The sequence below is a fragment of the Durio zibethinus genome, chromosome 28 (genome assembly GCF_047325235.1).
Source record: "Durio zibethinus cultivar Kanyao isolate XHJ-2024 chromosome 28, ASM4732523v1, whole genome shotgun sequence".
NCBI classification, from domain to species: Eukaryota; Viridiplantae; Streptophyta; class Magnoliopsida; order Malvales; family Malvaceae; genus Durio; species Durio zibethinus.
In genome coordinates, this window is record NC_143189.1 from 9,759,248 (window position 1) to 9,776,440 (window position 17,193).

Consider the following 17,193-nt stretch of genomic DNA (forward strand, 5'->3'; position numbering starts at 1 on the left):
CTATAACAAAAAAAATAACAATTAAACTTACAGAATATACATTTAACAAGCTTTTTTAAATGAAAAATGACTTGAGATAAAAACAAACTTTCTTCCTCATTGAAAACAGATAAGCTCTCAAATTTGGACATGATTGATCCTCCTTCCCTAGGGATCGATCTTCCCTACATAAATGATTGATCCTTTTTATACAAAAAACAAGTTAATGGATTGATGGTTTTTTGAAAATTTATTTCCAAAAACCTTAAAAGCTTTTCAAAAATGTATTTTTGAAAAGTTTAAATTCTACGAAATTAAATTGTAAACCCTAACTTACAATTTAAGGCTCTCAAAATCTATTTTCGAAAAGCTTTTAAAGCTTTCAAAAATTTATTTTCAAAAATCTTGAATTTTATGAAATTAAACCATAGACTCTAATATAGTTTTTCATGTATTTAAATCAAATCAATTAAAAAAAAAACTTGAAATCTTATCTATGATTAGTGGAAAATTTTAAAAATAAATGATTTTGAGGTTGTTTGATGGATTTAATATTAATTTTAGATTAAAAGTGAAAAAAAAAAATGAAGAGAGAACAAAGGATAGTTTAAGGGTACGAAGGAAAAATAGATTGTTGAAAGATGATGTGTATTTAGTAAAAATATAAATTTTAATTTTGAATTTAAAATATATTTAATAGTGAGATGTATATAATACGTGGGATATATTTAAAATTCTCCGCAGCCCTTTCTCAACAATAGATATTCGAGCCTCCGTTAATGCCACGTGGGCACAATCTAAACAAAAAATAAGTGCGATTCAATCCAAATTAGGCCTCAGAAGATTGTGGTTATAATTTTTATTTTTTGCCTATTGGGCAAAGAAAGGATTAAAAACAAAATAAAAAAGAAATCAGCTTTTGCCATTTGCATTTTGGCTCAAAGACAAATTAGTTGGGGAGACTAGAAAATTAGATAGGCTTTTGACACTTTGAAACTCCAACTCCAAAACTAGGATCCAAAATTTCGATCCGTCTCAAACCCAGAAACGTAAAGGTAAATCAAAAGAAGGAAAGTAAAGCAGAGGAATCCTAATTACCCTTTTTAGAAACCGAGAATCCTAAACCAAAAAAAAAAAAAAAAACGATGAATCTTTACGCCCACGATCTGTCTTTATTTGATTTTGCTAACTTCTCTGATAATCCTATAATCGGTAACCAATCATCGTACGATTCCTTAGTCAGACCTCACAATGATTCTAATGGCAGTGATTATGGTGATGCTGATGCTGATGATGATGGATATGAACGAGTTTCTGTGGCGAGTCGTAGGAGCCCACCAAAGCACCGCCACGACGGGACCTCGCCTTTGCCTCTGGGGATGGACTGGTCTACACCTCCTGATAAATGGGTATTTCCTCTTTTCTCGATTTCACCTCTCATTTCACGTGAATTTGATGTTTTCAATGCAAAGTTTTTTATTTTCTTTGGATACTTTTGGCCCCTTTTGTTTTAAAAGTTTAATGTTGAATTATTTTGGGCTAAATAAAATATTTTCTTGCAAATGGAGGATAGTTTTAGAGTTAAACGTTCAAGTTTGAATCAGTACAAGAGGTTACCCTTGACGGGCTTTCGCCATTTTTTTTTTTTTTGATGAAGTGCTATCTTACTTAAAAAGAAGTAAGAACGAGTCGAGCTGCTTGCTCTAGGAATGGCTATTTTTTATGCTTTGATTCATGAATATGAAAGATTGATGCGCAAGAGCTGAATTTTCTCTTTGTTTTGCTGATTGTCATATAAGCTTTTTTTGCCAGTTAATTGTTAAGTTCTGGAGAACAAAGTGAATCATGCTGGCATGGATGACTGGTTAAGAAAATGGTGTTCTATCTGTTTAATATGTGCTTCCTCATAACATTTCATATTATGCACACGTAATCTTTTCCACTTCATTTTACGGTTAGGATTGAATAGATGTGTAACCAGCCATTTTGTTGCATTTTAGCATGTCATTAACATGATCAGTTGATGAAAAGCTCTATTTGTTTTTAGATTTTTTTTTTCTTTTGGGAAATTTGATTCTTGTTCACTTATAACATTCTTTAATTTGAGTTTCAATGTAGGATGGGTGGGACACTGTTTGGCCTCACAACTCCAATACAGGGTGGAGCTACTGCACCACAATTCCTTCTTGGATTCTTCTACCAACTTCCCGAGCTTCAGACTCTGTTGTGGTACTATTTCTTTTCTTGGGAGTATTTAACTCTTTCAAACTAGACCACAGTTGTCATTTTCAATGTGATAACTGTTCTTTCCATGTAGCTATATTGCTATATATGTTTGGATTCATGGCAGACTGCAAAGATATTTAGTTATACATTAATTGGGTGGAAGGAAATACACAATATGACATGATTGTCAAGAATTTTTTTTAATCACCTGTTCTCTAATGACGTCTGTGTCTTTATTTTTGTTACCCAAAGATTACTTCTTTAAACATATTCTGAGGTGGCCAATTTTTGGGGGTCTTGTGATTCATGGAGAATTAGCTGGGAAAAAACAAGAGATGTACACTTGAGATATGAGAGTGAAACAATCTACGGAGGATTTGATTGGGATTGATATGAGGTGTATGAAATATGTATGTAGGAACACTATGGTAGTCAGAGGAACTAGGTGGTGCTCAGGGGTCACTAGCCAATAGGAGTCCAATTGGTAGTGGAGCTTCTTTAGGAGTTGGTACTTGAGACAAGTCCCCTTGCCTCCAGCCAACCAAAAAGAAACTGCAACAAGAAAAAGAAATAAACTATGTTAGAAAATTCTCCTGGTATATTGGGTAATATATATATATATATATATATATATATTTAAGTCTTGGTCATTTGCCATTATTTACTTGATGTTGTTATTTTTTATTTTTTTTTTCCTTTTGCATGTTATTGTATTATCTTAATGACAAAAATGATAAGAGAGATGTATTTCTTGTTCCTTGTAGGGATTTTTTTCCTTCTGTATTGGTGGATTTTCTCCTTATTTGATGTGGTTGTTAACTTCTAGTTAAGGAATAGTTGCTTTAATTATTCCTTTTTAACATTCATTGAGGACAGTTTTACAGGGTTCAAGTTGGCATTCAATCACCAGAAGGCGTCACTACCACCCGGGGAATATTACGAAGATTTAGTGATTTCTTAAAGCTACTATCTGAAGTAAGTTTTGGTACTTTATTTTTATCACCTGGGAAAGTGTATTACTTTCTTTGTATTCGTTATGCTCTGTTGGCCATTTTGTTCTCATGTGCCTTGAAATTACACAGATGTGTTTTTCATTTTTATTTTTGGGGTCAGATATTTGTCTATTTTCTGAGCTGGAAAAACATGCCATTTTTTGGCTCATTTGTTAAAATGGTTTAGTTCATTCTCATTTTCTTACTCTGGCAGCTTAAGAAGATATTTCCCAAGAAAAATCTGCCCCCTGCTCCTCCAAAGAGGATTTTGAGTATGAAAAACAGAACACTGTTGGAGGAGGTAAGCTAAAACATGGTTGCTTATTTTCCATGGAGACAATATGAATTTTTATGGTAATAGGTTCCTATTTGTTTTCCTGAACAGGCACAGCAAAAGAAATTAATTATGTTAGGCAACCTAAAATAGTTAAAAGTTTATTTCGTATATTCTATGCATACATTGGTCAGTCCATAACAATCCTTGCAAAAAGCAACTGACAATCCTATCGCTATTGGTTGTGCTGATGAACTGGATGAATGTTGAATAGTGTATCATCTCCAGCTTTAACCCTCTTTTGTCATTATTTATTGGCAATCTGGAAAGTGATCATGCACTTCTGTTATTTTGTTGACATTCAATGGTGTTCATTCTCCTTTTGTAATGCTTGAAATGAACTTCATTTATTTCCATATAATTTTAAGAATAATACAACATTTTAATAATAATATTCTCAAAATGGTTAGTTTATTGCAGAGAAGGTGTTCTTTGGAGGACTGGATGGAAAAACTTCTATCAGATATTGATATTTCCAGAAGCGCCTTAGCGGCAACATTTCTTGAGCTAGAAGCTGCTGCGAGGTCTTGTAGGTGTTTCCTTAATGCCTCTTATAAATGGATGAATATGTTTTTACTCCTTTAACTGCAGCCTGTCTTTATAGTTGGGATTAGACTGTAAATTCACATTAAATTATGCTCCATGGTCTAAATGTGTTTGTCATGTTACAGCATTCGACAACATGAATCAATCACATGCTGTTTCTTCTGTTAATAGTCTGGTTCCTTCATTTCTGTCCAAGGCCGATTCAGATGTTTCCCTGATTATTGGCAGTTCAATTGCATCTGATCATGATAATGCTTCTTCTGAGGAGATATCTGAGCTTGGAACACCAAGGCAAGGAAAAGATAATTCTGCTGATCCTTCCATGGAACCTTCAACTTCTGAGCCAAATTTGATTGAACCGTTAGAAAAAAGCATGAAGTATGGCATATTTAAGAAGAACTTTATTCTGGAAAACCTAGAAAAATTTTCCAGGCGAAAAATGCATTCTGGAAGAGAAAGCAACATTGATGGCGATAAACTTATCGAAAATACTACTGACAATAGATTTCTTCATGGAGATGGAGCAGATCATTTGCCTGAACCAGAGTATCGCAAAATGGATGTGCATGTTCGAAGATTGTCAACAGAAAGCATTGGAAGTGACATAAGTTCCGTGAGAGCTAGTGAAATATCAAACTTAGGCATAGCTAGTTTGTTTGGTGATGGGTTAATTGACCTGCCTGAAAATGCTGAAGCTCCCAGAACCTTGGGTTCTCTTAGCTCAGATTTACATTTCCATAAAGATTTGCTTGTCCTTTTTCTATCAGATGAGCGCAATAAATTAAAAAGGGTGCTTAATACACTGCAGAGGAGACTAACTACAGCAAAAACAGACATGGAAGGTTTTATAGCAAGGTTGAATCAAGAAGTTGCAGTTAGACAGTTCCTTGCAACAAAGGTATTTTCAACTGTAGTTAGAATGTAGAAGCCCCTTTGAATGCAATTTCTATTTCGGTGATTGTGTTGATGAAGAAATGTGTGTTAGCATACTTATGAAGCTTAATTTAATTTGATTAGCGTCATTAATATGACTGACTTGATAGGATTTTCTCTTGCAGGTCAAGGATTTGGAAATGGAGCTTGAAACCACTAGAGAGAATTGTGATGAAAGCATGCATCAAGCTGTGTTGCTTGAAAGAGAAAGATTTACTCAAATGCAGTGGGATATGGAGGAACTTCGAAATCAGTGTTTGGAGATGGAGTTGAAATTAAAGATTGAACAGGTTTCTTTCTGTGTTGTTAACATTTCCTTATTATAACAGTTTATTAAATAAGTGATAAGCTTTGGTTAATAAGTGCTAAAATATTCCAGGATGAAAGGGCACATGTTGAGTCAGCAAAATTATTAATCATGAAGGAGAGCAAAATGCTGCTGCAAGAGTTAGATGTTGCTAGAGAACAGCTTGCGAACTTGCATAAACGTCATGAGGAGTTAGAGGTGAAATCAAAAGCAGATGTAAAGCTCCTTGTTAAGGAGGTGAAATCACTTCGAAGTTCTCAATCCGAATTAAAGCAAGAGCTTAGCCGTGTGATGAAAGAAAAACTAGAATTGGAGGTAATTTATCATCTCTTCCTTCACAAAATTCTGATATTATATCTCTTTGTCTTCTTTTTTCTTTGTTTTATTTTTTGTATTTCTCTAATGGTAAAAAGTATCATGAAAGGAGCCTTTTTTATATACCATAAAAGCTATTGAATTAACTGGCTTCAAAGGATTCATAGGGCAGTATTTATCAAGCCCCTTCTATCAATGTTGGACGTTCTTGATTTGTTTCTCTTTAATTGCTAGCAAAAATAAAAGCTTTTTTTCACTCTTATAATAGCATTTTCCTTGGTTCTTTTGGGCTAGACAAATTTATTGTTCTAGTGGTTTGTTCATGCTTCCCAGACTGTGGAATGTTGGCTCTAAATGTGTGTTGGTTGGAATGTGGTTCACCGACTTTAGAACCTTATTGAAAAGTCATGTAAAGTAAGAAAGCTTCCAGATAGTGACTAAATTGTCATGGGTGATGACCACCCATGTACATAAAGTTTATTGTTCTCTTTTTAGAAGAAGTAGAAGAACCTTCATAAGCGTCATAATTCTATTTTTAAATGTTAAATACTATCTCATTAAAAAAAAAAAAAAGTGTTAAAGAGCACATGACCATCTTGAAAGTCAATGAGTGAAGATTTGTGCTTTAGTATTTTTCTTCTAGGTCAGACAATTTGAAGTTCTTAATTCCCTTATCTTAAAGGTATTGCAGAGACTGGAAATTCTGTTAGGAATGTGATCTTTCACAACAGAATTTGAATCATTTTCAAATTTTTGCTATGTTGAACATATTATATAAAATGGAGTATCAAAAAGTAGATGAAAAGAAAAATGATTTACAAAGCTGTTGCTAGGGTTTTATATTCTTACATGACTTGCTTTTCAAAAGAAAACTCCTTTTGTAGGTTTGATTTATTTTAACAGGTATAAATTTTTATTCTATTGTTCCATGTGCATTTTTCAGAGGGTTCTGCAGAAGGAAAAGCAAAGGATGGAGTATGCCAATGCTGCAAATACAAAACTGCTTCACGAATGTAATCTTCTTCGTGATCGGCTCCAAGAATGTAGTGTTAATTTTCTTAGTGAGGAGGACGATAAATTGATTGTTGATACTTCATCTCCATCTGATGCACTAGATCTATTGATGACATCTGATAATCGAATCGGTCTCCTCCTTGCTGAGGTATCCTTTGCACCTAGATTCAGTTTTCTGAGCACTTTGTATTTACATACTCTTGAAATCCCTTCTCTGAGAATTTTATTACAAAAATTGCTTTCTAACCGGCATGAATGTATGTGTCTGTGAATGCACATTTCTTGATATCTGTATCTCTACAGCATTATGGTAGTGATGTATGTGTTGTACACCATATGCATTTTTTTTTTTTGAAGCAATTAAACCAGTAGCTAGCCCTTTTTATTGTTCTGAATTTTTGCTTTATAAAATATAGCCAAAGTTAAATAGAAGGAAAGAATTTCCTGGTTACAGGTGTGGAATTAAGGCTTAAAGGTGCCATTTAACTTTCAAGCTACAAAAATTTTGGCTTGTTTGAATTGGATCTGCTTATAAGGTGTGGTGGAACGATATTTCATAAAAAAGAGGGTGGGGATTGCATTATGTCTATCACCATAACTAGGGGAATGTGTCAGCTTTCAGTGTTTTTTATCAAATATTGATTTTTGTTTTTGGTGGTGCAATCACTTGCTTCTCTCTCATTTCGAAACTGGTATATTCACTAATTTTGATTAACTGTGTGGCGTGATCCTTTCATCAGCTAAGTTTTCACGGAGTATTTATAATTTCATGAATTCTTTTGCGAATTGGATTGCATGTTTATGTACATATTCTTGTCTAATAACTGCTTTCTAGAATTCTCTGAAATCAAACAATGTTTTAGTGCTGACTTTATCACATGTGAACAGGCACAACTCCTTGCCCAAGATGTAGAAAATTCTGTGGGTAGATTGGATGAGAGTCTCAACATGAAAGGCAGTGATAAAAGAACGGATGATGAATTAAGGATGATGCTAACAGATGTTTTTGTTGATAATGCAAGATTACGTAAGCAGGTGAACTCAGTAATACGTTGTGCTCTCAACACATATGTGAAGTCTGATGAAGATGACGAGGAAGAAGAGGAGACCCCCTCGAGGAAAACTGTTCTGAACAAATTCTTGTAAAGATAACTATGTGGATGATGACCAATTGTGAGTTCATATTTCTTTCTGAATTCAAGGTAATATAGCACATTTGCCATATAGCTCCATTATTTATTTACTAATTATGAGTATTATTTGTTTTGAAGAAAATTTTCACCACCAGAATTATAAGGTTGTCACGTGAATTTAGGTAAAAAAAAGAAGTAAATAGTTCATTAGGCAGCAGGTGAAACTCGAATTGAAGATGTGAAAATTCCAGTAAGACAATGACATACAAAAGCTTTGGACTGTCATGCTTGGAGAACGGAAAGATTGTGTTGTTCCATGCAAATAGTTTGGTAATTCGTGTATTCCAATAACAAAAAATATTAAAAATTTATATATTTATTTTATGTTTTATATGAAAATTATATGTTATAATTATTAAAACAAAATACACTCTATATATATATATATTTATTTTTATTAAATTTATATATAACTTTTATTAAAATTTGAAAATTTTATCTTTTTTATATCAAACCGTCCGGCAGCTCACAAACCTCTTTTGCGTTTTCCTTGGGCAGGTTGGAAGTTTCTGTAAAAACTCACTTTAAAACTAGAAATCCACACATACATGCCCCGAACATAAAATTGCCAATGATCTTTGCAAATGTGTCAAAAGAAATAATCTCATTAATAAATTATTTTTGTACAAGATGATAACCTTGCTCAGCCACCTCAAAACTCAATTCAATTTTGAACTTAAAGCACTTAACTTAATGGTAAGTGTATGCATTTCCGTGCTTAATGTCATACACCTTTTTTTTTTTTTCCATCTAAATACAAACAAAAAGCGAAAAAAAAAAAAACTGTTGATTCTAACTATCGAAATAAAATGAATTCATTCTGAAAACACACTTTGCTTAAGGACTAGATTGGAGATGCATATATTTTCAGTCTTCACCAGGTATTCCAGCAGTAGCAGTCGAGTGAATTTGGAAGTACGCCATCGGAGTCGTATATAAAATTATTTTTCCCCACCTCCAAACATCCCCATCATGTCCTTGGCAGAACCCATTTGCTTCATCAAGTTCTGCAAGCCTCCCATGCCCCCGATCTGCTTTAGCATCTGTGGAGGAAGGACCTTGCTCATGTGCTGTGCATTCATATTGCGTGACAAGGCACTCATTTCACCCTTCTTAGGAATTTTAAGCCCCTTCATCTTGCTCCATATCTTAGCAAGGCGTTTGTACTCCTCCATCATTTCCATTACCTCTCGAATATGTCGACCAGATCCCCTTGCTATCCGCATCATCCTTGACTCATTCATGAGCTTTGGGTTTGAACTATCCAACTCTACAACAAATTAACAACCAAGAACACATAAACAACTAGCTATCCTATTAAAATGCTATACTTCAGCAATATTACATGTCTCAAGAAATTGGATAAAGCATAGCATTCACTTGCCTTCATTCGTCATTGAGTCCATCATGGTCATGTAGCGCTTGATCTTTGCCTGGCTTTCTTTTTCACGACCTTTCGGCATTAGTTCAGCGCTAAATCCTGGAAGCATTGAGAAAACCTGCAGAAGGCAACCAAAGTAAATTATAAGCATACAGTTACTGTGTTAACAAAAAGGAACAGAGAGATAGGAAAGATAAGTGAAAAAGATAGCATTCTGAGGAGCGGGGAGAGAATCACAATTGAAAAGTTTACATTAAACTGTGAGCAACTGATGTAAAAACTTAACAAAACTACTGGCCAAGCAAGTCAATGCTCAATGATAAGCATTTAGCCTGGCAACAACTGATTATAATTTACTAAGGCGTCAGCTATAGAGCACTAAGACTGTTTAAACTTGCTAAAAAACTGATTATAATTTACTAATTATTTTTAGTAATACTTTACAGCAAATGGCAACAACTGCAAAAGCTTCAGGCATCAAACAAGTGCAGAAATTAAAATCTAAGACAGGTGTAAACCACCAAAATGAACATTTAGCCATCAGCTTTCAAATACATGAACATTTGAAAATGCAACATGCGAAAATCGGTAAAAGACACCCATTAAACAAAAAGACCCCACTGAAAATTTACTAGAAGGGAAATGCAGCAAAATACTGACGAACATTCAAAGAGTGTAATTAACAATAACCTGCCCAATCGGACCCATTTTGAGTATGTTCTGAAATTGCTCATACATAATCCTTAAGGTAAAGTTCCCTTCAGAAAGCTTTTGGAGAAGCTCAGGTTGTTGATCCATGGGAACAACTTCATGAATTTTGTCCATGAATCCAGACCAGTCACCCATGCCTATTCAGAAATATAAGAGCATGATAGTGCTCCAAACAGTCATCAACATTTTGGAACTCAAAATTACTGTGGTTAGTAGAATAAATAACAGGAAAAGGGATGCGTACCTAAAAGACGGCTTACAAATGGTTTAACATCGAACACTTCAAACTCATCAATATGCTCTCCAGTTCCTATAAATATGACAGGACTCTTAGTTGCAGCAACCCTGTAGTAGCCACAGAAGGAGAAAATCAAGAAACACATATCATGAGAACTCAACCTAATGATAAAGCAAATGCAGATACTATCTTGAGATAGACAAAAATAAGGCAACAACAATCATAACACTTACGCACTGAGAGCACCACCACCCTTCGCATGACCATCCATTTTTGTAACAATTACAGCACCAACAGCAACGCTTTGTTTAAATGCTTGAGCTTGATCAAAGGCAGCTTGACCTATGCTACTATCCATAACAAAAATAACGAGATCTGGTTTCTAGAACACAAAGGAGAAGCAAAAAATAATTAGTGGGAAGATTAGCATCAATTATACTGAAAAAAATGAGCATCTAAAATCTGGGTAATACCGTTGCTTCAGAGACTTGACGCATTTCCTCAAAAAGAGCAGCCTCCTGTTTATGGCGCCCACTGGTATCAACAATTATAAGATCGCAATTTTCCTGCTTAAATCTCTCAACACCTTCCACAGCAATTTTCACAGGATCTGACTCCATGTAGCTGCAGATATAGCAGAAAACATCATTCCAAATAATTAAGGGCAGATTGAAATGATGAATACACTACTAAAGATATTCTCTGGAGTTAAAATCCGCAGCCGGAATCACATCTACAAATCAATAGTATATATTCCAGAAATTAAATGAAAATCAGTCATTTAAGTCTAAAAAGGTGTAAGGCATAAAGGGATTTCATGCATAAAGGGCATTTCATGCATAAAGGGCATGTCATGCATGTCAGACATTCACATGCATAGGCAGACACAATATGAATACATACAAAATGTGTACAGACATACGTTACTTATTCAAGAAACAGAGAAGAAAACTAGCTAAATACATAGCACGCAAGCATTTTCATGCTTCCTTCTTATGCTCTTTATGCATTTAAAAAACATTCTAGTAATTAGATACATGCATCATGTCATTGTTGAAAATTACCTAAAGTCAACATTATTTGCTTTTCACATCCCCATTCTAAAAATTAAAGAAATTCAAATAAAAAACTACCATTATGTGAAATAAACAGTCAACCCAGATTCTACATTTCCATATGCAGCCACAACAATGAATGAAAAAGAAGAAAGTACCTTCCATAAAATGGAATCTTAGCTTTAGTGGCATTCTGCTTCAACTGATCAAAAGCACCAGCTCTAAACGTATCAGCACAGACTAGAGCTGGTTTCCAACCTTTTTTCTGATGATAATACGCATATTTTGTACATGTGGTTGTTTTTCCAGACCCTGAGAAATTTTCACAAACAGAAATCAACAGAAAAATTCAGGTCTTCGTACAATCTAAGCAACACATTTGAAACATAGAAAGAGCTTTTACAACAATGGGCAAAGCCAGCCTCAGTACCAATTTACCATAATTCAGTCTATACGAAGGAGTAAAAGCAAAGATTACCTTGTAAACCGACAAACATCACAACACTTGTTTTCCCTTTCTTCGGAGTGAAAGACGGCTTCCCAGGATCCAACATCTTACAAAGCTCGTTAAAAATTGCCTAAAATGAAAAAAAAAAAAAAAAAAAAAACCCTTTTTAGAAACATGATTCTAATACAAGAAGTAAAGCATGAATCAAACCTTTTTCTTTCGTAAAAATGTTGGATTAAAAGTTTTCCAATTACATGAATTTTTTCACATAAAAGAAGAAAAAAAAAAAACTAGCAGAGAGCCATTAAATCAAATGTTATCAAAATTTTGGATTAAATACAGACAAAAAAATCAGAACTTTAACAAATCTAATTAATTTTAGCATTAAATTATAGTACATAGTAAGATCATAAGAGAAAAAGAAAAGAAAATTTTTAAAAATTTATCAAATAATTCACATCAATCATCAAAATTCAAAATAATAAGGTTAAATTAAAAAAAAAAAACCATCAATCGAAGTTTCAACTTCACCAAGATCTCAGTTCGAAGAAAAAAAAGAGCACACATTATTTCTCAAACTGGAATACCTGTTGGATGATTTTGCGCTTGTTATGGCCGGCGGCTAGATCATCGAGATTGACGATCTTCTTAATATTAGTTTGCATATCACGAACGAGCTTGAATTGAACATCGGATTGAAGAAGAGCTCTGGTGATTTCGTTAAGGCATTCGTTCAAAACCTTCTCGTCGATTATCGTCGCATTGCTCATCTGCTGTATCGCCCGGGAGATGCTCCCTCCTAATTGTGCTAACACCATTTTCGCTTTTTTTTTTTTTTTTTGAGGAAATCAAAGAGAAATTGTTTTCTTCCTGAGAACTTTAGGGTTTTTGATTTTTTGAGAAATCTGATCAGATAGAGGAAAGGGAAAGACGAAAGAAGGAGGTAATTCGAGTTGGGAGAAAGGGTAACCGGAAATGAGTGATTGGGGCCGGATTTGGGCTGTGTTTTATGTTCAGTCTGGACGACCCAACCCAAGGGAAACAATTTATTTGACAAAAAAGAAATATTTGATCAACAGAAAACAATTTGCTGATAATTAAAAATGAGAAAAAGATAAATGGAAAACTATTTTCCGCAAACACAACGTACGGAAACAATCTTTTCATGGATTGGTCAGTTGATAAAACTTGCGAGTTTAGCGCGACTGGAGCTTAGCTTTGGACAAAATTATTTAGATTTGGATTTAAATATTATTATAATTATATAAAAATATTTTTGTTTAATTTTAATTCAAAAAATATTTGGTAATATTAAAATTTTACTATAAAGTATTTTTTTAATATTCTAGTTATAAATATCACTATTTTGAATATTATTAATAATAAAGATTTTTAATATTTTAATAATAAATAGTATTATATTATTAGTTTAATAATAAATAATATTTTGCATTATTTTAGTAATAAATATGATTTAATATAACAATATTACTCTCTCAATAATAAAGTTTTAACAATGTGAATATTTTAATATTTTTAAATTAAAATATATAGTATTTTTACTATTTTAATAACACATATCTTTATATCAGCATTTTAAATAATAAATACAAATAAATAAAAAATTTTAATGATTTAATAAAAATATTTTTACAATATAAATATTGCAGTTTCTAATGCACATATTTTAATAATAAATATAACTATTTTTAAACTTTTATATTATTGAAAATAATAATTTGATAATAAATAGAATTGTTTTAACATTTTAATATAATAAAAGCTGTATTAATACAGTACTATTTCTAATTTTTTAATAATAAATATTTTCAATATTTTAATAAAAATATTTATTAATTATGTAAAATTTACTATGTTGAAAACGTGCAAAATTTTTAAATCATTCAAATAACAAAATAAAAAAAAATTCTTGTTTTCTGGAATATATCAATATTTTTTGAAATTATTTTCATAAGTTAATTTTTGCGAAATAAATGGAATTTATAGAAAATTAAACTATATTTTTATTTTTTCCAAAAATATATTAAACCATTTAAGCTTTCTTTCCTTAAAAAAGAATTAACTGTTTGTTAAGTACAAAAAAATTAATACCACTTAAAGGGTACTTTAGAGAAGTGAAAAAAATTAAAGCAGCAGTTTTTTTTAGCATTAGTTAGCTTATAACATTAAATATCTTCTTCTACCGTGTGGATTAAATATGACATGATCCATTTTCTTTACCATAAAACCAAAAAAGAAAAATCTTCCCTACGAATTGTAATGTAGTGAATTTTTTTCATTTTTTTAATACAAGAATATGAACTTGGATACATGCATGGTGTCACTTTGAATATTATAAGCAAGGATTCAAATAGCGGTTTAGAAGTGAAATAACGGTCGTAAAATAACCGTAACGACATCACCCACCATCGTTATTAGATAAAACACGATTGAAAAATTAATTCACGATAAAAACGGAGTATAACGGCCGCAAATAACGATGTAACGGAGAATAACGGCAATAACAAAAAATAATTGTCGCTATTCTGTTTTTCTACTCACGGATCTAATAATTCGAGAAAAAAAATAAAATTTCAAGTTTTCAACTCTACAGAATAAAGCAATAAACCTGTAAAAGTAAAAGTAAAAGCGAAAACAAAAAATAAAACTCAAACTCTCAGATCTATAGCATCAAAATTACTCTGAAAACAAACTAGAAAACAGACGAATTATTTCAAGTTTCAACCATTCAATTGGCATTTCGGCACCCAAATTTAAATCAGCATCAAGTTCTCAATCAACATTCAAGATCAAATAAGGTAAGAAAAAAAGTTAAATTACTTTTCTTTTTTACAAAATTTTTGTAAAATGATGTGTGTTGCGAGAATTTGAGACTTGAAAGAGACGAACGAGATGTATTGGGTAAGTGATAATGATGAAAAGATGAGAAAAAAAAGAGAGAAGAAGAAATTTCTGAAAAGCAAAGCTTTGGACGCGCGAAAAAGAAAGATGAACATGAAAGAGCAAGCTGGTTCTAGATGGTTTTGGCGTTCTACTACAATTAAACAAATTGAGGGACATTAAGGTAAACACATGGGGAAGGATTGGGTGTGGTGGGGTGTTGGGCGATGAGAGTTGAATTTTTTATTTAATTTTGTAATTAATTTTTGAAATTTTTTTAGATAAAATTTAATTAGAGGTTTTAAAAATTTATAATTAAAAAAATAAAAGATTAATAATTTAATATAATATATATAGAGATTTTAGATGAAAAATTTTGATAAATTTTTTTGTATAAGTTAGATGAAAAATAATTAAAATTAAATATTATATTTTAATTGTGTTATATATTAATTTATAATTTTGTATCTGAATTTTAATATTTTTTTATTGTTTTGATATTTATATTGTTGTCAATTTTTTTGATATTAGATTAATTCTTGTTTATTTTTGTGTAATTATTGAAGATTGTATTTATTATATAATTATTAAAAATTATTTGTGATAAAAAAATTTATATCAATTAGTTTATCAAAAAGATGATCTATTACTCTTACTAAGATTAAAAACTAAAAGATAAAAAATATAGGTTTGAAAATTTTATTAAAATATAAGTTTGAAAATTTTTAATTTTTGAAATTTTTTTAGATAAAACCTAATTAGGGGTATTGAAGGTTTATAATTAAAAAAAAATAAGGGATTAATAATTTAATATGATATATATAGAGATTTTAGATGAAAATTTTTTGATAAATTATTTTGTATAAAGTAGACAAAAATTAATTAAAATTAAATATTATATTTTGATTGTGTTATATATTAATTTATAATTTTATATGAAATTTAATAAATTTTTTTTGTTGTTTTGATATTTATATTATTGTTAATTCTTTTGATATTAGATTAATTCTTGTTATTTTTGTGTAATTATTGAAGATTATATTTATTATATAATTATTGAAAGTTATTTGTCATAAAAAAATTTATATCTATTAGTGTATTAAAAAGATTAAGTTATTTAATAATATTCTTAAGATTAAAAACTAAAATTAAAAAATTTAGTGTAAAATCAATTTTTAATGATGTAATAAGTAACATTAATATTTTTAAATATAAGTTTATTTTATTTTTATACAAAATAGCAAGTATGCCACCATGTGAAGAGTTTCCTAATAAAGAAATAGAGGGCGCGTCAAGTGATGATATATGTTGGCATTTTGGAACACCTGTGTCAAATACAAGAGAAAATATTTCATGTAAACTTTGTGGTAAAGTTGTAAAAGGAAGAATAACATGTTTCAAAGAACACATTGCTCATAAAACTGTCAATATTGCATCATGCGCCAATGTTACTGGTATGTTATATTTTTATAATTCATTTGAAAATATTATTGTTAATTTCTTAATAAAAATTATAAAATCACATAAGTATGTGTAACTAATTTTTTCCTTTTTTTTAAATTATATTATTAATAGGTATAGTAAGAGAAAGTATGATGAAACTCCTTCAAGATAGTAAATAAAAAAAAGCTAACAACAAAAGGAGAAAAATAAATTTTTATCACAGTTAAGAGGGGAAGATGATTATGAAGGATTTATTGATGAAGATATCGCTACTAGACAAGTCGTGCGAGATAATATCCAATCACAACATGAGTGGCATAGAAGACAAGAATTCAAACAAAGAACTAGTGGTTGGAGTAACATGTATAAAGAGGGATGAAGCTTTCATGGCATAGTTTGCTGAATATTTTAAAGAAAGAATAAGGAAATCAACTCCAAATGAGTCTGAATTTTCATAAATGGGAGTTATACCTGAATTGGTTAGAAGTAAGAGTTCAAGGCAACCAAAAGTAAGTGATTCAATTTTAAAGACATTAAGAAGAAAGATGGGTGAATCAGTATAAAAAATTTTAATATATGATCGACTTCCTTTTCAGTTAGCAAATTCTCCATGGTTGCATGATTTGATTTCTGTGGTAGTAGAAGTTGGCCTACATGTAAAACTTCCAACACCTTATGAGGTCCCAGATGTGTATTTAGAGTCTGAGTAACAACAAGTTCATGAATGGATTGATGGATTAAAAGCTCATTGGAATGAATTGGGTGTTACTTTGATGTGTGATGGTTGGACCAATAGTTTGAATCAAATGCATGTCATTAATTTCCTTGTTTACTGTAGTAAAGGGACCATTTTTTAGAAATCTGTAGATGACTCAAATGTTCGTAGTAGAGATGCAAACTTTTACTATAGATTATTAGATGAAATTGTGGAAGAAATTGGAGAAAAATACATTGTTCAAATAGTTACTGATAATGAGGCAGCACTTAAGGCCGCAAGAAAAAAACTAATGGAGAAGAGAAAACATTTGTATTGGACAGCATGTTCAGCTTATTGTTTGGACTTGTGCCTTGAAGATATTGGAAAGAAAAAAATGTGGCAAAGGTTTTGGGGTGATGCAAAGAAAAGTGACTTGTTTTATATACAATCACATTTGGACTGTTAATTTGATGAAAAAAT

General features: G+C 31.4%; 2 protein-coding genes across 7 annotated transcripts; one reads left to right on the forward strand and one right to left on the reverse strand.

Moving 5' to 3' along the window:
- Window positions 1-900: 900 nt before the first annotated feature.
- LOC111280848 (PX domain-containing protein EREX-like) lies at window positions 901-8,043 on the forward strand. 6 transcript variants are annotated; one of them, XM_022868363.2, is made up of 11 exons: window positions 901-1,388; window positions 2,098-2,208; window positions 3,082-3,180; window positions 3,412-3,498; window positions 3,952-4,060; window positions 4,203-4,975; window positions 5,136-5,300; window positions 5,390-5,632; window positions 6,576-6,794; window positions 7,535-7,819; window positions 7,918-8,043. In XM_022868363.2, exons 1-10 carry the CDS (start codon window positions 1,125-1,127, stop codon window positions 7,790-7,792), a joined length of 2,328 nt encoding a protein of 775 aa, XP_022724098.2. In that variant the 5' UTR covers window positions 901-1,124; the 3' UTR covers window positions 7,793-7,819; window positions 7,918-8,043. The 6 variants fall into 6 exon arrangements, with proteins under 6 accessions (XP_022724098.2, XP_022724100.2, XP_022724097.2 ...); XM_022868365.2 differs by lacking the exon at window positions 7,918-8,043 and having other exon boundaries at window positions 3,952-4,064; window positions 4,306-4,975; window positions 7,535-7,870; XM_022868362.2 differs by lacking the exon at window positions 7,918-8,043 and having other exon boundaries at window positions 7,535-7,870.
- A 381-nt stretch (window positions 8,044-8,424) lies between these two features.
- On the reverse strand, window positions 8,425-12,604 carry LOC111280886 (signal recognition particle subunit SRP54 2). Its single transcript, XM_022868415.2, has 9 exons — window positions 12,260-12,604; window positions 11,703-11,802; window positions 11,383-11,536; window positions 10,643-10,793; window positions 10,403-10,551; window positions 10,176-10,276; window positions 9,911-10,068; window positions 9,224-9,338; window positions 8,425-9,109 (listed from the first exon to the last, which is right to left on the reverse strand). Exons 1-9 carry the CDS (start codon window positions 12,488-12,490, stop codon window positions 8,781-8,783), a joined length of 1,488 nt encoding a protein of 495 aa, XP_022724150.1. The 5' UTR covers window positions 12,491-12,604; the 3' UTR covers window positions 8,425-8,780.
- Window positions 12,605-17,193: the final 4,589 nt, after the last annotated feature.

Bases quoted from the DNA above. Each gene is read 5' to 3' on its own strand.
- LOC111280848 (XM_022868363.2), top strand. From the start codon at position 1,125: ATGAATCTTTACGCCCACGATCTGTCTTTATTTGATTTTGCTAACTTC. The intron at 3,181-3,411 runs GTAAGTTTTGGT...TTACTCTGGCAG, and splicing joins TCTTAAAGCTACTATCTGAA to CTTAAGAAGATATTTCCCAA. The intron at 3,499-3,951 runs GTAAGCTAAAAC...AGTTTATTGCAG, and splicing joins ACAGAACACTGTTGGAGGAG to AGAAGGTGTTCTTTGGAGGA.
- LOC111280886 (XM_022868415.2), bottom strand. From the start codon at position 12,490: ATGGTGTTAGCACAATTAGGAGGGAGCATCTCCCGGGCGATACAGCAG. The intron at 11,803-12,259 runs GTATTCCAGTTT...TTTTCATTTTAG, and splicing joins AGCGCAAAATCATCCAACAG to GCAATTTTTAACGAGCTTTG. The intron at 10,794-11,382 runs GTACTTTCTTCT...CTATATCTGCAG, and splicing joins AAGATTCCATTTTATGGAAG to CTACATGGAGTCAGATCCTG.